Source organism: Eptatretus burgeri, chromosome 3, assembly GCF_056783735.1.
Source record: "Eptatretus burgeri isolate ZD-2024b chromosome 3, Ebu_testis_v1, whole genome shotgun sequence".
Lineage (NCBI taxonomy): Eukaryota > Metazoa > Chordata > Myxini > Myxiniformes > Myxinidae > Eptatretus > Eptatretus burgeri.
In genome coordinates, this window is record NC_140963.1 from 60,236,522 (window position 1) to 60,256,551 (window position 20,030).

The 20,030-nt window shown below is 44.9% G+C and overlaps 1 protein-coding gene across 3 annotated transcripts; it reads left to right on the top strand.

Annotated features, from left to right (window-relative positions):
- Nucleotides 1–144: 144 nt before the first annotated feature.
- Nucleotides 145–18,665, top strand: MRPS22 (mitochondrial ribosomal protein S22). 3 transcript variants are annotated; one of them, XM_085873645.1, is made up of 8 exons: nucleotides 145–307; nucleotides 2,551–2,699; nucleotides 2,782–2,946; nucleotides 3,072–3,215; nucleotides 3,301–3,408; nucleotides 7,997–8,142; nucleotides 10,393–10,501; nucleotides 17,041–18,665. In XM_085873645.1, the coding sequence occupies exons 1-8, from the start codon at nucleotides 190–192 to the stop codon at nucleotides 17,131–17,133; spliced, it is 1,032 nt and encodes a 343-aa protein (XP_085729771.1). In that variant the 5' UTR covers nucleotides 145–189; the 3' UTR covers nucleotides 17,134–18,665. The 3 variants fall into 3 exon arrangements, with proteins under 3 accessions (XP_085729771.1, XP_085729772.1, XP_085729773.1); XM_085873646.1 differs by having other exon boundaries at nucleotides 3,325–3,408; XM_085873647.1 differs by lacking the exon at nucleotides 3,301–3,408.
- Nucleotides 18,666–20,030: the final 1,365 nt, after the last annotated feature.

A 20,030-nucleotide genomic window follows, 5' to 3' on the forward strand; every position in this document is an offset into this window, starting at 1 on the left:
CAGATGGTTTGATGAACGGCGAACCAACCAACGTGTTTCTCACCAGTGGAGGGTCAAAGGTGAGAGAGAGGGAGGGAGAGAGAGGGAGAGAGAGGGAGAGGGAGAGAGAGGGAGAGAGAGGGAGAGAGAGGGAGAGAGGGGAGAGAGGGGGAGAGAGGGAGAGAGAGGGAGAGAGAGGGGGAGAGAACGATGAGCACGATGATGGTTTGCAGGTTGTTTCGTGCGGCGTCTTGTCCGTTTCCATTCACAGCTTGGCCAGTCTGTGTTCAAGGGCCTCGACACGACTCCATGATGTGCACTGAATCGAGTAAGAAACTTGGTCTGGTCTTGTCTTGTCTCTCCTGATGTACATTAGAGATGTCGCACGACGATGTGAGAGTACAGCGCACATTACAATTATATGGACATGTCTCTGCTAAGCTCGACGTCACCATCACCTTACCATATGTTAGGGGGGATCCCTCATGCCGGGGTAGACACACTCGAATTTGAGTCTCGCCTGGGTTCGAATCCCGACCCAGCTATAAACTGTCTTCCTGGCGCCATTTCGGAAGGATGTTAAACTGGGTTTCCCGCCTTCCAGACTTCGTTGGTGCGTGGTAACAAGCCCCACTGTGTCTTTCGAGAAGAGTAGGCGAGTTATCACCGGCACCCTGAGCAAACGAGTGTCACCTTCAGTCGAACTTCGAGCCTGGCAGCCGGTTCGTGAAAGCCTTATGGAAAAAAAAAACGTTCCCCAGCCGACCCAACAAGATGGGAATAATTGGGGCCATTAATGTAATAGTTGTAATAATAGGAATTATAGTATTAATAGTAGGAATAGGAGTAGGAAGATAGTAGTAGTAATTGGAGTAGTAGTAGTAGTAATAGGAATGGTAGTATGAGTTATAAAAATTCGAATCGAAGTAGTAGTAGTAGATAATGGTAGTATGAGTAATAGGAGTAGTTGTAGTAGTAATAGGAGTCGGAAGGAAGTAGTAATTGGAGTAGTAGTAGTAATAGGAATGGTAGTATGAGTAATAGAAATTCGAATCGAAGTAGTAGGAGTAGATAATGGTAGTATGAGTAATAGTAGTAGTAATAGGAGTAGGAAGGTCGTAGTATTAATTGGAGTAATAGTAGTAATAGGAATGGTAGTATGAGTAACAGGAACCCTAATCGAAGTAGTAGGAATAGATAATGGTAGTAGTAGTAGGAGTGATAGATGGTATTCCATCTATCCATTGGAACCATACTCTGTGCAGAGCGTTGGTGCTGCCAAAGGAGTCTCCTTGGCTATTGCACACAATCCTGGACGTGTCGCCCCTCCGACACAGGATACCAGCATGCTGATACTCATTTTGCCGACCTCGGAAGGACGACAGGCAGAGTCAACCCCACCTGGTATTAATTCAACAGCCAAGTGGGGGTTTGAACTCAGGATCATTGGATCCCAAGCCAAACACCCGAACCATTGAGCCAACACCAGGCATATATAGATGGTATTATCATAATCAAAGTTTGTTTTTAATCTTTTAAAACTAATCGAGGAAAAACTATCGGCACTTGAAATCACCGCAGGTACAAATGGTTTAAAAAATAAATAAAAAGATTTCCCTTACAACTTAACAAGAAAGGTTTTCTTCGATTGTATGGAGAAATATTTCAATATGGCAAGTGAGGGTGATGAACTCAATCGATTTCCGGCACCGCCACTCTAAGTATTGAACATACAAATTCACAAAATAAATGTTGACAATAAAGCTGTCTGTCTGTCTGTCTGTCACGCTATCTCCTAAAGGGTTGTGCGAGAATTCACCAAACTTAGTCGTTATGGTCACCGCATGGCAAGAAGGTATCATTCTTGGCTTCGTCTCTTATGGGACCTTGGTCAAACGGACAAATACCAAGAAATGCAATTACGGGCACATTTTAAAACATTTTTTTAAATTAAACTCTGTATATGCCATTAACGCATGAAATATGTAATGATTATTTTTGATTCGACCCCCCAGTTGATGCCCCAGTGGGGTAGGGACTTTGGGGTAAAAGGGATCAAAACAGATCAAAACTATATGGGGAGCACTCGGTAGAGTGCAAAACCTCCGCCGCCAATACTGCAAGGTCACTCAAGTGAACCTGATATCCTATTCATTCAATTTGACGTCAACAGTGCTCACAGAGTTATAGTTTGCAACTTTACCTTTTACTTTTAACTTTAACATCCTCAATTCATTCGTCATAACTAGATTCCTTGAGACAGAAATTGATTTCGGTGGGAAGCATGGGGATTTGCGACGGCGTACCATCGACTTCACTCTCGTGTAAATTGTGATTTCAAAACTTTATGCTCTTCCAAAATGTAATTGAAAGCTTTATATGAATTCATAATTTAGTTGAAATGTTAAATGGCTTCCATGGCCATTTATGAGTCTAAACCTTTCAGCTTTAATTAGTTAACTTGATAACCTTCAAATTGTGATTATGAGAGAAAGATGCTTATTTTTTGTGGCATCTCATAACAATGTGTCATTACTGAACTGTCTAACTCATTGACATTTATTTATCCAGGACCAGCAGTATCATCATTCGATGATCCCGAAGTGCAGAAGGTACTGATGTCGATGACGACCCTGAATGTCGAGCATATCTTTCGCCCTGTTAAACAGGCTCTTCAACCACCAACTTACAAAGTCATGACGGACAAGCAGCTTCAAGAGGTAATGAAGGTGAAGTGGTGAACCGACATACTATGTGCATGTTGTTTGTGCATTGTGCCAACTGTCTCATGATTTCATTCAGGCTCATGAGAAAGCTATTGAGAAAGCCAAGGAGCTATTGACTCCTCCACCCGTGCTTCCGGAGAGGCAGCCTATTGATGAAGTCTTATCTCATGACAAATGCATTGCTGGTTTGGAAGCATCAAAGTACATCTTCACCGACATATCGTCCAAAATTTCTGAACGGGTATGCATTACCGTTGTAAAATATACCGTAGGATTGCTCGGAACATTAGCGGAATGCTTGTGTGTGCTGAAAACTTGGATTTTATGTTGATGAATTCCCACCACCCCCACACCCCCCTTCCGTAGGAGCGTTTAATTGTGGTGCGTGAAGTGGATGGAACACTGAGAAAGGCGACTTGGGAAGAACGTGATCGAATGATGCAAATCTATTTTCCACGAGAGGGGCGCCAGCTTAAACGTCCACCATTGTTTAACGATGAACATTTACAAGTAAGTTTCAATTATTTTATGATTGCTTGATTGTGATAAAATGGAAAGTATTTGACTTGGACTTGTGTAAAATTTTGTCGGAAAGAGTCGTTTACTTTACTGGGTGCAGGAGATATTTTCCCAGGAGAACCACGAGCACGTCCTCAATCTCTGCCAAACACAGTTTGAACCGGACTCACCTGATTACATTCGGGTAATTATTTCTGTCAAATAATGCTTTGTCTACATTACAAATCTCCCTTACATTTTCAGTTTCAGAAGAATCTTCGCAAAACACGAGTCGGCGAGTGTTCATTTGCAGGTGAAATTGCTCGAGCAGCAATTTTCCTTGTATTGTACATACATTAAAGACAGTTCATCTCCACTTTATGTAGTTGTACTTATCGCATTTTTTTTTTTAAATCGTCAGCACTCTTCTAACAGGAAGTAAGGATTTCTTTCGATTTTTATGCCTCCGCCGCCGAAGTCTCCGGAGGCATTATGTTTTCGGTAACTTAAGTACAGCAGAAGGGATCTCAGTCAAACTTGGTACAAGTATGTATTATGATGTAAAGATGAACTGAGTAGATTATGCGGTCAAAAGGTCAAAGGTCAGAGGTGATGTCAGGCAAAAATGTGATTACAAGGGTTACAAGGAAATTATGCGCAGGAGGAGGCCATTCGGCCCATCATGCCTGCGCCACACCAATACCAGATTTTATAAATCCATCAGTACCCCTTCCCTTCGTGTGCTGCCTTTTGGCTGCAACACTGGTACTCATTTCGCCGACCTCGGAAGGATGACAAGCTGAGTCAGCAGCCTGCTGTTAATTCAGCAGCCAATGGGGCTTGAACTCAGGACCCTAGGATCCCAAGCCACCACCCCAACCGCTAAGCCAATACCAGGTTTATAAGTGATACTTGAGAACAACTGAAGGGATTTAAATCAAACTTGGTCCAAGTATGCATAATGATGTAATCATGTGGGTGGAGCCGTGGAGGCATATCAGTAGACGTCGTGACGTTGAAGAGTGCCGTTCTAGTTATATAAGCATTTATTATGCAACCTTTAATAGAATTGATATTTTCAAGCGGTAACCCCGCTCCCTCATCGGAAGGTGTGGTTGCATCACACTCTGCTGATATCAGATTGATTTGATACTGCACTGATAAATGGAACACGTATCACCCTATTGCTCCCGAAGTATTGCCAAACAAACCCACCTATCCATTTCCATGGTCATCAACTGGAAGAGATCCATTCTCTTGAACTTCTAGGTCATGAACATCCTCACCATCAGTCATGACCACAGCAAAGCTGGCCTCCAAAGCCAACTACAGACTGGACATCCTCCTTCATTCCAAGTCATGATTTTATAAATCAAACTGCTCACAGCCTTACAAGGACTTTCTTGCACATCCACTTTCAATTGGGATACTGCTCTCCCCTCTGAGCTGATGCTCCACAATCACATCTTCCGCTTTTGAATTCTATGGAATCTAAAGCTATCAACATTATTGGAATCTCCCCCTATGAGGCCGAATCACAAGGCATTTTTCTCTCGCATCATAGATGGGTCAGTGGCCTGTTTTTTTTTACCGCCTCTTTTTCAGTCATCAGACCTTCCCAAGCCCAAGATGCACACGTTCTTCCAATAAACCGATAAAATGTTACTAATAACGCCCATGTGGTTAAATTCCCAAAATCCAGGCTTACTGCACACCTTCAATATTTTATCCTTCTTTTCTCCCATTTGTAGAATGGCCTTTCTGAGTCTATTCAATCCCATTCTTCCCTCCAACACTTCAATCAAGCAGTGAACCACCATCTCATCTCATCACCTGTCCCTACCCTAGATCTTTTTCTTCCCCCATTAACCCTACCTAATCCAACACTCTTATTTGCAGGTTAATACGTTTCCTCCCTTCTTCTTTTGCTTTTTGCTTAATCCCTTCCTTGTATCTAAATGTGACCCCACTGCCCCACTTGCCATTCATTTGTCTTTTTACCCTCTTGTTACTTTTCTCTTCTGTGAGCCTTGATCTTTTCTTTTAAAAGTCTTCCATTCCACATGCTCAATGGTATTTATTTTGGATAAAAATTTTGTAACCTCAAGTCCGAAGGCAACACTTATGTATAATCTTGTTTCCTATTGTCATTTTGAAATTTCTCATAAAACTGTTTTACCTCTTATCAACTGTTCTTGTTTTTTCACAAAATATTTTTCTTGAAACCGCTTATCTTCAAAAAAAAAAAACGAACTCTTTTTATAATTGCTTGGTACTGAATCATCAATATCATAATCCGACAACAACTTTGCCACAAACTTTCTGTTTTCATGAAGTTCATCAACAATCTTTGTTAATTTCGAATTCTTCTCTCCTTATGTTACAGCTTCTCTCACATACGTACTACTGCCTCTCTTTTCTTGATATTCTTTTTCTCAACTATCAACTTCATTAGCATAACCTTTCTCAGCATTTGAACAACCTTCTTTTCATCTTCCGCAACCTTCTCCCATCCTTATCCAGCTCCTCTACCTCGCTTTCACATACTTTTCCAAAGGATAAGTCACTTGGGGTTGCATTTTGCCCAGGGGTGTAGTGGTGCCGGAGCGAACCGGAGCGGCGCTCCGGCACCTCGATCCATCTGAGGCAGAACTTAGCTCCGCAACAGTTTGAGAAAAGCAAGCGAATAAAAAAAACACCCATGTTCATGATCCGTTGAGTTATTGTGCTTTGTGTGCTTTGTCATGGCCAAATAATCATGGTCAAAGCTTTTTCCAAAGCTTGGATATGTCAATATGTTAGAAACTTTGTCTTGTGAGCGATATTATAACAATACGGGTTCAAGGCAACACAGACCCACATGAATTGCTGAATACAGCAAGGTCCAGAAGCGAGACAAACTTTCCATCCATTTTATATCGGATTTAATGAATAATCTTATGTTTACAAAAATTATTCACACCCTGGAAGACATGAAGGCATGGAAAACTTTGGATTCCTACATCAAGTTAAAGTCTGGCTGGATCAGTGATGTGGCTGTTCTTATGAGAATGGTATCACGTTGTATGCAAAGGTAGGCCAATAATACACGGACTCATGTTGGCAGAACAGACAAGCATGACATTATACGTATATAATACATGACTCTCCCATCTCCTACAATACTCTCAGACGTTTATCCGACCCCAAACCTTTTGTTCTTTCGTCAACTCCAAGAAAGACAACTAAAGTGTAAGATAACAACAACAACTAAAGAACGAATGCTAACAGATGGGACACCCAGTTCAATGTCCATCCGAGGGACGGCACACACACACACACTGGTGAATCGCTTTGCCTGTGACACACCAGGACGGCAGTTTATAGTTGGGTCAGGATTGAAACCCAGGCGAGGCAGCTTAGAGGAGAGTGTGTCATCCTGTCAGCCCTTACCACGTGGTACTAAATAAAAGAAACAATTAAAAACCTCTCTTTTGTCCTATAAAAGGAGCCGTGCATGTGTCCGTGTGTGCGTCTGTGCATGCATGCGAGTTCCACCCATTGGTTAGACGGTTCACCTGACTTCACCCACAATGTGTATACTACGGCTGCCAATTTAGAAACCCTTTAGAATTACCTTTTCTCTCTAGCAGCGCTTTTATTGCAGAGATTTACTATTATTTCCAGTTATTGCTCTTTATTATTTCCTTATATATATATTTGCTATTATTTCCGACCATTTTCTCAAATTGTGAGTTGAACAGGCGACTGTGTGACAGGTTTCTGTGAAGTCCATGATAGCATGATAGGGGAGCATAAAACGTTACATATTCTGCTGTTTTGATGTGGGAATGCCCATTTGCTTTTATGATCGGAGGGAGGGTGAGAGTGAAGATGGGAAAACATTGGAAGGGGTGGGAGAGGGGGTTTGAGGACTTTTTGTGAGAGTGGGAGGGCATGGGAAGTTTGAAGCTTTGAGTGCAGGGAGGGGATCGATGCCTTCGGGTTGGGAGGGGAAGGGTGTGGATTTTTTGTTGAAGAGGTGTCAGAATTGCGTGTGTGTGTGTGTGTGTGTGTGTGTGTGTGTGTGTGTCAGTCACTGTTGGGGAGGGAGGTGACGCAACCACCCTATGGTAATGTGCTAGTATTTCTTAAAATACAGAGTTTTGTCGAAAAGTATCAGGAGCCTTAATTGTGAGATTAAGTAGGTGTGTGTTAAGCTTTTGTTTATCGACATGGTAAAATGTACGTATTTCATTTATTACTCGTAAATGGTTAGTGTCATGTTAAAATTAGATGTGACGGTCAATTTAGCATCATTTTTGCACGGCTCCAGCACCTCAAAATTTGGCGCTACACAAATGACTTTGCCATCCTGATTCCATCTCCCTTTTCTGCTCTCTACTAGATTCTGGTGCTGTAAAAATCATATTGCACTTTGGTGTGAAGCCTTCATGAGATGGAACCTCAGTAAACTGCAGTGGAACAATCAATCAATGCCAAAGTAACAAGTGTATACCTGTTTCGAAAGAGGATTAAAGTCATAATTGGGACTATTTCCTCATGAAAACTTTGGAAGTATTGTTGCATTGGTCTCAACTGAGGTTCATGTTGTTGTGTCCTGAGTCATTCTGGAGTCCAACTTCACTTGGTATGCACATCTAAGACCTTAAGATCACTGATTAATTCCATGCAATTGCCTGTTTAGACACCAGGTGTAAGGTTGGATGAACACAGAGTTCATTTGAAGGGATTACGTGCTGCACGATACTTCATAAGATATTCTGCGCAGTAACATTATGATCATCTTCCAGGTGCATAAGCGTTGTTATGAGGACCTTGCTGAACGAGGAAAGCATGACCTTCTCAAGTCCACAAGATACTTCCCTGGCTTTGTATGGCACCTGGTCCTGACAAAGCAGTTTGAAGGACTGCTGTTCAAATTCCTGCAGGATCAAGCGTAAGACCCTCCCATTCTGTTTTTTTGTTGTTGGTTGGTTTTCTTGATAGATGGTCGAGGATCGTGGAAGACCTATAGTAGAATGGAGTGGAACATATTGGAAAGGGGAAAACACCAACAGCAGAACTGAAGTGAGAATGAACTCAAGGGGAGGGGGAGAATAACACATGGGGTGAACAAGGGGTGAACAAGCTGCATACAAGCTACAACACTGCAAGAAGAAAAAGGGGAAAGCAGGGATGAAACAAAAAAGGAACAAGATAACTGACAACTAACAAATGAGAAAGGGGGAGGGGGGGAAATCATAATTACCTGGAAAACGGGAATGCTTGGGAATGGGGTCATTTGGGGTAGAAGAGATCATGAGTATGGATGGGGAAGACCTGAGGTAGTGGTGAACAGTCGTCTTGAAGCCCAGGAGGGAACATTGGGACTGTGCGGACTGGGGAAGTTGGTTCCACAAGCGACAGAAAAGAGGAACAAATGAGAGGTGAGAAGTGCACCTAGATTTTCAAGTTTAACAAGAGGAGGGTTATTGGCAGACCATGTGTGCCCTGCAGAAACCTGGGAGGGACAGAGTCAGCCATAGGCAGAGAGTTTGGAGAGCAAGACAAGATGCCAGACTGTATACAATGCTCAAGATATGTCCAGAGAAATGGCCTCAATCTCATTTCTGACATTGAGGGCTTCCAGCCATTGTTGGGAGAGTGGAAGCAGCATGTCTCGGGTAGAATGACCAAGTCTGAAACCAAAGTGATGATCTGAAATCAGGCCATTACAGAAAAGGAAGGATTTGATGTTAACTGCAATGATAGATTCCAATGCCTTGCTTATAATTAATTAGATGCAAGTTAATAGGCCTGTCGTTAAGAGGATCTGTTTCTGTACCATGTTTGTGTATTGCAGTGATGTTGGCTTATTTCCAGGCAGATGGAAACTGACCCATCAAGAATGAGCAGATGAACATAGCAGAAAGAGGATGAGCAAGGGCAACAGAGCAGGTTTATAGGACACGTGCACTGATGCAATCAGGGCCTGTCACAGAAGTTGAGTTGAGGTTTGCCAGATACTTCTCTACCTTCTCAGATGAAAAAGACACTGTATCCAGGAGCAGTTGGGTATGATAGGGTAGGGTAGGTATAGGGAGTCAGGGGCTGGGCACACAATATTTGAAAGCAAACACAGAATTGAGGCATTCAGCCTTTTTATGAGCAGTCAGCTGTGGTGCCATTTGAGGTGAGGGAAGGGATGGAAGGGGAGCATACACAAGAGACAGACTTGACAATACACAATCAGGTCTTTATGCCTGGTGTTGCCTTCATGGTTAGGGTGGTAGGCTTGGGATCCAAGGATCCTGAGTTCAAATCCCCCTCAGCTGTTGAAATAATACCAGGTGGGGTTAACTCTACCTGTAATCCTTCCGAGGTCAGCAAAATGAGTGCCAGCTTGCCTGTGTCGGAGTGGCGACCCGTCCAGGATTGTGCCCAAGAGCCAAGGAGACTGCTTAGGTAGTACCAACGCTCTGCACAGAGAATGGTCCCAGTGGATGGATGGATCAGGTCTTTGAAGGAGATAGGTTTTTGAGTTCAGCCTTGAGGTTGACCTGATATTTTTTCTGGCTTTCCTGAGAGTAGACACACTTGTTCCGGGATTTGTGGAATTATCTGACTTTGCTCTCGGTCAAATTTGCCTTCCATGAAGAGAAGGCAAGATGTTTGACTGCAGCTCACTGCAGATAAGATGGTATACATCTAGACATGAGGGATAGCAAGCTTTTGTGGAAGGAGTCCCAGGCAATGTTAAGATCAGGAGAGGTGGAAATGAAGGACGTGAATACGTTCAGAAGGGAGGACATGCTATTTGGATAAATCCAGGTCAGAAGGTTCACCGATTGCTTGAGGCCCATGGATGGAGTCGTACAGCAAAGGACATTGATACTTCACAGGTATCAATGTCCTTTGCTGCAATGCCGTGGCTGGTTGATGAGGTATCAACACCCAATTGGCTGCTATAAGTCGATGAGGAATCAAAAACTCCATCTTTCTTTCTGATTCATTACAGTCATGTTAACCTCATCACAAAGTTGGCATATGTCGTGGAGACGTTGACCATAAACTGTTGGCAGCAAATGACCCAGGAACCTTTCAACGCACAAAGATTTGTGAATGTTACTCTAATTTTATGGCATTTGTCAATAATGATGCACGATGTCCTACATGTCACTTTTTTTTTTAATCTGTGGAATTTCAGGATTGAGGAAGCAGCGAATTTAATTTGGTTATTCAATCGACTACATCCAGAAAGTAGGTCATCGGTGGAGGCATCTGGAAAAGGCTTGTCCAAAGTGGAACTCATTCAGGTAAAGAAACTTCAAAATTTAATCTTAGCTACTGTTGTAATTAACATTTTTATGTGTATATGCACGTAATGTATTGAATTTAGGTTGTCATGGTTATTCTTCAAGTAATAAGATGTTTGAAACTTGAAACGCTATTGTCATTCATCAGATATGTCTTGTCTGTGTATTTTTGGCTTCTTTGTTTACAAAATCTGGGCTCATGGAAGAGCGAGGTGACAGAGGGTAAAAAAAGGCAGTGTACTGACATTGGGACCACAGTTCGTCAAGATAAGCAAATTAATGAATGAATGGAGAAGAAGAAAGGAAAGTGAGGAAGAGAGTAAACATGGTCAACTCCAAGTAAGACGGTTGTGTTAACTTTGGATATGCTGCTTCTCTCACCAATAGATGGAAGTTCTGAATCTCAAGAAAGATGTCAGGGCTGTTTCTCTGGACACATCACGGGCATTCGACAGTGTCTGGTGTAATGTACTGAAATGGAAGATGCTTAGCAGGCAGACACGAGCGGGAGGACAATCGAGCCGGGCTGTGTTGTACAAGTGCGAGCGCGAGCATACTCTGCTCGTGGCTCTCCTTTATTGCGTAGTGCACACTCACGAGCCGGACGACTCCAGCATTACTACGACGCCTCAGGCGGCGCGCACACCTTATATCCCTTGCAGATACGATGACCACCACGACCACTCCCCCCATCATCATGCCCATCATGCATCATCATCACGCCCCTCCCCGTGGGCCCGCAGACTACACCACACTCCTCCCTGCTAAAAGTATGATTATTAAATGATCACCATTATAAGAAGCATTATAAGGACTTCGGTATAATAATCATGAAAATAAAATGAAAAATAGCGAAGTATAACAGCACACCACATCATATAATGTGTCGATGCGAGCGAGTGGAGCAGCAAAGGCCAGGTTCCAAAGACGGAGGTGCACAAAGCACTCACCAAACTCTGACCGCGTTACCGATATGAAGCAGCAAAATGAGAAGCACAGCAGCACTACGCAGCAAAAACGCCCCCAGGCGGCCCATGCTGACATGGCCCTCGCCGAGGTCATGGCGACCTTTCGAGCCAACCTCCCCCGGCACCATCAAATGCCTCCGGCCCACTCCCCCCAGGCAGACCCGACGTCGATAAACATTCCGAGGCCGGAAGCCCGCTGTCTGGAAGCTGTGGCGCCAGCCTTGATCGACCTTGGCCGGGGGCACTGAACAGCGCCGCTGGCTGTACGCACTTAATGCTCCAAAACAACCCACGCACTACAATCAGTTGAGACGCCAACGCCCGTCCAAACGGCCCTGAGCGAACACAGAGAGCTGCGCTCGCAAGCAGAGGTGGGGGTAACGCCGACCAGGGCACCAGTCTTGGTTCCGAGTCGACCTCTGAGACCCACACGGCCGCTAGACGGGAGCAACTCCATTTAAACCACACTGCAATCATAGGCTCGTTATACATCACTACGAACATCACTCGAAGCATCGCAAACTCACTTTTCCGTACAGCGCGGTTTTTTGATAAACCCCCAGCACATGACAAAGCAACTACCTGCGGCCTGGGGCAACTGGAGGCCAATAAACCTTCTTTATTCGCCCCCACATCACATTGATCATAATACCAACTCCATTGACTGATCTCCGCCAAATTCACTTTCACACGAGAACTGCTGGCATTTATTTCAACAACATTAAACTGCATCACTAGAGCAAGGAAAAACACATATGCCATGAACAACGACCCACAACCCACATCACGAGTCCGCTTCTTGGTTGTCGACTCGATGTTGTGACTCGCGACTCCCTTTAACGCCACGGGCTCCCCGCCACCTGTTGAAGCTGCCTGAACAACACCGACGCGCATTGCCTCATGAACACTGCCGAAGCGCGGGAATTCATCGCGAGCGAAGCGCGGGAACTCATCGCGAGAGCTGATACGGCTCTCGCCGCTCCTGAACCGCATATCACTGCCGCCGGCAGCAACGAACGGTCGCTCCCGCTGCATCGACGCGGCCCCCGCCGCCAGAGCCTCGCCCTCGGTACTCGACGAAGGCCTCGAAGAGAGCACTGGCACATCTGGAGGTACGAACCGGAGATCCAGTCCGAGGTGCGCCAGCCCGTTCCGACCCAAAAGGGTCCGGCTCGCCGGGTCCGGCTCCTGCTCCGGCTCGCCGGCATCGTCATGCCCCAGTTGCAGGCCGATCTCCAGGTCACGGGTCCTGCTGCGGTGCCCCTTTGCTCCCGGTGCGACCGTGCTGCGGTGCCCCTTCGCTCCCGGTGCGACCGTGCTGCAGTGCGCGCCCTCGTCCCGCACCGCTAGGCGCGCGAGCACCCTGCGGCACTTGTGCCATCGCGCGGACTCCGGGCTGCGCGACCTGCGGCACTTGTGCGGTCACCGCGTGGACCTCGGGATTAGCCGCCATGCCCCAGCTGGAGATACTCATTACGTCCTGGCCAGCAATGGCGCGGACATCCGTGAATGTCTGCTCGACAGATGAAGCAGTCGCGACCGCCGAGTCGAATGTGATGTCGGTCAACCGTAGGATGGCTGCTCGCAGACCAGAAATAAAACGATCTCTGAGCCATGCCGGACGCTCCTCTGTCGTGAATTTGCACGGCACAGCCGAATGCGATGCGCGGGCAGCACGAGTGGACTCAATTCGACACCCGATCCGTGCCTCGATCACTTCAACCTCCCCTGCCACTGATCTTGTCATCTCCGGATCAATTGGAAGCAGGTTTTGACCCGGGACGGAAGGATCGCTTCGCACACCGCCATCTATGACTGTAACGATGGGCGATGACCCTCGGCCCACACACCGTAGACGACCTTGAGTGCTCAGACCGCCGTCCGAGTGATTGCATTCAAACGCTCGCCCACGACCCGCGCCGCAGACCGTGCGCGTGGCCGTGCGTGCCTGGCCCATGGCGATGACCCCCAGACCATCTGCTGTGCCCCGACCATCGAGACCTCGGACATTCTCCAGAGCTTGCGCGACGTTCCACGCCGCGTTCGAGCCAAAACGCGTGTCCTCGACAAAACGAACAGTGAGCGCGGCCGTTGCCCACTCGACGTGGCCGAAGTCGATTCCGACGAAGGCGGGCACGCGTACGTTTGCCGTGCACCGACTCTCTGCCATGCTCGTGCTGGCGAGACCTTTGGCTCCGTAGCTTGGAACCGCATGGGTCATTTGCCGCCCTTGCACACGCCGATCCGAAGATCCTCGTCAGCCAACTGTAATGTACTGAAATGGAAGATGCTTAGCAGGCAGACACGAGCGGGAGGACAGTCGAGCCGGGCTGTGTTGTACAAGTGCGAGCGCGAGCGTACTCTGCTCGTGGCTCTCCTTTATTGCGTAGTGCACACTCACGAGCCGGACGACTCCAGCATTACTACGACGCCTCAGGCGGCGCGCACACCTTGTATCCCTTGTAGATACGATGACCACCACGACCACTCCCCCCATCATCACGCCCATCATGCATCATCATCACGCCCCTCCCCGTGGGCCCGCAGACTACACGACATCTGGCACCCTTCTATGCTTGACAAGCTTAATGGTGATGGAATACAAGGCCGCTTTCATTCTTGGCTTTCTACCTTCCTCTACACATGCTGTCAGCACATCGCTTTCAATGAAATTCTCTTTTCTCTTCTCCAAAAATAGGCTCTCGTGCTCAAAAGCAAAGCCATGGGCCTTGTCCGGTTCATTCCTCTCCACTCCTCTTGAAAATCCTTTTTGCAGATTACTGACCATTATGCCAGAAAATATCACGTCCCACAAACAGACAGGCAGCAGCAACGGTGGGGAGACGACAAAATTTTCACCTGTACATGTGTAATAGTGCTAGTGGTTTAACCAATGACCACTGCTGGAGGAAGAGGTATTGACACCATATATCACTCCTACTTACTTTATCAAAGCTGGCCTCCAGTGCCTACAAGGCCTTTGGCCATAGCTCACGAGAGTAAAACTCCCTCCCGTGGGTAGGTGCACCTTCTTCACATCTGTCTCTGTTGTATGCAATGGAGTCTTAAAGCTCTTATCATTGGCATCTTCCATAAAGAAGAAGCACAGAGCCTGCTCCTCTCCCAATGCAATCACGTTGGTGATATTTCTGCTGTCTACCACCTCTTCTGTGGTCTTGGTTCCTCTTCTCTTTTAGCCTGCCATCCCTGTGCAGTCACTGCAGGTTACAGATATTCTTCCAGGATATTCCACCATATTAAACTCCAAAAATCCTGGCTTCCTGCTCATCTCCATTCATTCGTTCCTCCCTTGTTCCACTTGTGGAACCTCCTTCCTCAGTCCATTCAATCTCCCTCCTTCAAGTTGGTAGCACGTTATAACATCTCAGGCCATTCTTCATCCCTACCCATGATCTTTTCTGTCTTATTAATCCATACTCCTCCCCCCACTTCCTCTCACCATGTTCTTACAGAATGCTTTGTCTCCTTCCCTCTTCTGTCTCCTCCTGTTCAGTCGCCCCCTTGTCGCATACACATGTTGTCCAACTGCCACACTGTCGATGCGTTCTTTTCTTCCCTTTGTCACCTTGCAATTCCATGAGCTGAGATTTTATTTATTTATTTTTGTGTTTTGGAATGTTTTGTCATTCCAAACATGAAACTTACTGTTTTTAAGGACATCACAATGGACACAAACAACAGGCAACAATAACTAATGTAACATGTTCGATAGGGTGGTGCAATAGAAACTGGGGAAAATGTCGGGAGAACCCAGAATTTGTTTTATTTATACACCATTAAACCTCTTTAAACCTTTATTTAAATTGAATTATATACTGAAGAAAACAAATCGCCTTCATAATACATCCAAGAACCATGCTATATTTCGATGTCATGGAGTACAGTAGTACTCCATGTGGAGGGATGATACGGGGAAAGAAATGGCCACCCATTCAGATGTGTATACAATGACACGCTTATAAACTACTATTGAGTGAAGTTATAAGCATTTAAAAGCCATACCTTTTATTCTTGAGGATAGCATTAGAGGGCATAGTTTATTTTTGGGGGTAAAGAAGAGGCCACCATTCTCTCACTGATGAAACCATTTAAACTTGTTGATGAAATCATTAAATACAAGTGCAGTAAAACCCCGACATTTGTGGTGGATATGTTCTTGAAAACTGCCGCAAATCTGCGAATGTCGGGGCATTGTTTCAATGGGAAAAAGGGGGTTAGGTCACGGGTTGTTGCAGTGAGCTATGTTGAAGTCCTTCCAACACTCCCACCATGAGCTATGTCGAAGGTAATCCATTGACAGATATAAAATGAAGCGTTTCTTACTTGCCTGGTCATGTGAAAACAAGTTTTATCCAAAAAAAAGTCAGTACAGGGAGTCCCTGGGTTACAAAGGGATTGCGTTACGAACAATCGTTCATACAGTAAGTAAATCAATCGACCGTTGACTCAGTGTTATAAATGGTGTTATCAGCGCACGAGTGGGAGACAATCACTCGGTGATTTAACAAGCTCAGCGGGAGGCCAACCATTACCTTGTTACCCATGCTCGGGTAACACATTTCCTTGGTATGGCCAGGAAGGAGGTACAGTAGGTTTTAACTTTTATTAACCTCAGCAGCGTGTGAACGATCACATTTTCCTTTGTTCCTGTGGCTGTTTCTAAAGCAATTCGTTATTTTATATGACTCGGTGTTGCTTTAGAAAGGTTATGTTGTTTCTCTTTGTGATTTTTAAAGCAAAGTATATTTTGATAACACCCAATTTTCGAGCCATTTGCTGTATTAACATGCTTTCCAAATTACCAAGCCAAATTTTTTCTACCAATCGCATGACGATTGCTGGATGTTTATAAAGAATAATGTTTATGCACATCTCATTGAAATGTCTAAAATGCAACGTTGTTTTTTTGGGTTTTTTTTAGTTGCTCATTGAGATTTGCCCCAAACAAGGATGAAAGCTACTCAAAGTTTTGGGTTGTGCACAGTACGGTACTGTAATCAATTATAATCGGCACTCACATTTATTCCAATCGGCCGATGCTGATTACTGGAAAATTGCCAATATCGGCCCAGCACTAGTGTGTAGTATTGGCCATTGCTGGGGGTCCATGGGTGGGCGGTGATGGTTTATGCCCGCAAAACCTGCGAGTCACGGAGCATGGTGCGGGGGGGGGGGGGGGCGGTGATGGTTTATGCCTGCAAAACCTGCGAGTCACGGAGCATGGGGGGGCTGGGGGCGTGAAAGTAGAAACAGTACACATTCAAAAACCCGCAAATTGCGAATCTGCGAATGTCGGGTGTTTTACGGTATATAATATATGCACGACTGAAGTAGTATGGGATGCTTATTAAAGGCGACGATCGATTTGCGAGCGTGAAGTGTACTTTGGGGTGTGTGTGTGAACATGGCATCTGATGTTGTTTTGCTCCTCCAAGCTTTTATGTCTAGTTTAAGATGCTTATCACTTGTGGCTTTGACCTAACATATCTCTCCCCTCTCCTCCCTCCCACTCCTCCTCATCCCCACCTGCCTTGCCAATTTTCCCACCAGAACTTTGCTCAAACAGATGCTCAGAATGTTGGTAAAATAGAGTTGGCTCTTCAAGCTTACTTGGTCACCACAAAGGATTATGTTGAAGCATAGTGTAGACATTGTTGGAATCATGTCCTGCTTGTTCTCGTGTACAGAAAGAAGTGAAGATTAAAACGAAATTTTTTGTCATATTTTTGTACGTGCTCTTCCTGGAGTAGAATACGAATAGGGGGGCATTATAAAGCTCACAAATATAACATTTGATAATGGAATCGAAAGGACATTGATCGAGGTGTGCTAACCACTGCGGGATGCAAGAAGTTGACGTTTTGGGTGTAAACCCTTCGTTGGAGCAGAAAAAGTGGTTACTATGTGCTGACATCGACACTAATCTTCACGAGCATGACTATTTCTTCATTCTTCATGACATTTGATATACTGCAACAGTGTTAAGAGCCGCATTAAGTGGGAAACTAACTTCAAATGAAAAAACTGTGACATACTACATTGGATAGTTTATGAATTTTTCACTTTACAATCTAATGTTTAAAAAAACTCCATGAAAGAGCAAATGCAACTTTGTGAATTTCCTCGTAATTTCCTTGCTTTGACACTGCTGCTCGAGGAGATGTGGATGCATTGCGCGGTCACCACTCATCCTGAGGAGCCGGTATATTTCGACAAAAACCAATTGTTACATTTTTGTCACTACTTCGGAGGATACTGAAAAAAAACACAAACAGTGTCAGCTCCAGATGTATGTACCATATTTGTTCAGTTGATAAACATATTTAGAGAAAATCTTTCGACACAAAATGTCACACGAAAGCTATTCGTGGATTAGAATTACTTGATGAGAGGCGCAGTTTTTCATCCAATATCTGTGCAACTACTGAATGAAATCCATGTGATCAACACACTGTAATCACTCATGTATAAGCCGCACTTCCCCCCAGAAATATATGATCTAACTTTGGGGTGCGCATTATCCACGAGAAGGTTTCTTTTTCTGTCTACAAAGTGAAGGGTCGTGGAAGAGCTAGAACGCAGAACAGATCAGGATACAAAAAAAAAGGAACTGCAAAAAAAAAAAGGTTGGAAACTCCAACAGCAGGGCTGAAGGAGAAAATACATGGAGATGGACAAACAAGGAATGTGGATAAGAATGAGGGGTAGGGGAGGACAAAATTGATATGGAATAAACTCTCAGGAAGGAAAAACTGGAAATTTGTGGGGAAAGCTGGGAGTGAGGGGAGGGTTGTTTAACATGTGTATAAAAGCTCGTGGTTTTGGATGGGGGTGATCTGAGATGGTGGCCAACAGCTGTCTTGAAGACCTGGAGGGAAGAATGAGATTGAAGAGAATGCGGTAAAAAGAGGAGCGAATGATTGGAGGTGAGCAGTGATCCTGGATTTTGGGAGTTTCACCAGAAGGGAGTTTCTGGTGACCTGCGTGCACCAGAGTGGAAGCTCATTTCTCCAGATTTCTCGCACCGCCATAAAACCACCCTTCATTACTGGGTGTTGCTATCTTAGAATGCAGTGCATTGTGGGATATGTCGCACAACATTGAACATGTATTTTTTTTTGTACTGAATAACATTTATTTCAAGAGAAGAATTAAAATTGTTCGGTTACAATGCATTAGTTTGCTTGTGAAGCCTTTTTCTAAACTTTTAAAAATATACATTGCCAGAGCAGCAAAACAAGCTGAAGGATAAACACGTGCATTGCATCATAATAGATGGCTTGAGAATTCATCATCACACCATTTGAAAACCTCAATCCCTGAGCAGGGGTCAGCTTTTTGCGGGCTCCAATCATGGTACCCTTTCTTGTGGCAATGTTTTTACGGCCGGGTGCCCTTCCTGACGCCAACCCTTTAGTCGCCTTCGACCCCGCAGGGATAATTACCAGTATACTGGTGCTCATTTCGCTGACCTTCGGAAGGATGACAGGTTGAGTCAACCCCCCTGATGCTAACTCAGCAGCCAGTGGGGCCCGAACTCAGGACCCCAAGGATCCCAAGCTACCACCTTAACCACTAAGCCACACCAGGCTCATAGATGGCTTGACAATTACCTTTGGCTAATGACTCGTTAAAGAATTGAGAGTGATGAACAACCTCTTATTGTGATCATCTGATGGATGTCACATGTTACTCAGTAACAGTTGTTTGGTACATTCAACATGCAATATCATTCATCATATTGTGATTCGAACAGTGGCCTGCAAAAGTATTCACCCCCTCCCAATAATGACTCATTTAGATGAATTGCAAATTATGTGGAAACAATTTTTTCAAATGGACTTTTTATATTCATAACTGAAAAGATCAAACTAAGAGTTATAATTGAAGGAAGTTACATGTCAGAATTACTGGCAAAAACACATGTACAAATCAAAATTCACTGGTTGCAAAAGTATTCAGCCCCTTGAGGTCAGTACTTGGTAGAAGCACCTTTTGCAGAAATGACTGCCATGATTCTTTTTAGGTTGGTCTCTACCAGCTTCTCGCAGTGAGTTGGTGAAATCTTTTCCCATTCTTCACGTGAAAATTGCTCAAGTTCTGCTAAGTTTGAAGGGGATTGTCGATGGACTACAATCTTCAAGTCTCACCACTAATGTTCAATTGGGTTCAAGTCAGGACTTTGACTGGGCCACTCAAGAATATTTATTTTCTTCTTATTCAGCCACTCCAGTGTGGCTTTAGCTTTGTGCTTCGGATCATTGCTCTGTTGAAATGTGAATCTCCGACCCAGTTTCAGATTCATGGCCGACTCAAACAGGTTTTCATCAAGACTTCTCCTGTACTTTGCACCATCCATTGTCCCTTCTGTCCCGCCAAGCTTGCCAATGCCCGCTGATCATAAGCAGCCCCATAACATAATGCTGCCACCACCATGCTTGACAGTAGGGTTGGTGTTGACTGGATGATTGATGGGCATTTTTCGGCTTGCGTCAGATGTAATGCTTTGAATTTCGACCAAAAAGTTAATTTTTTTGTCT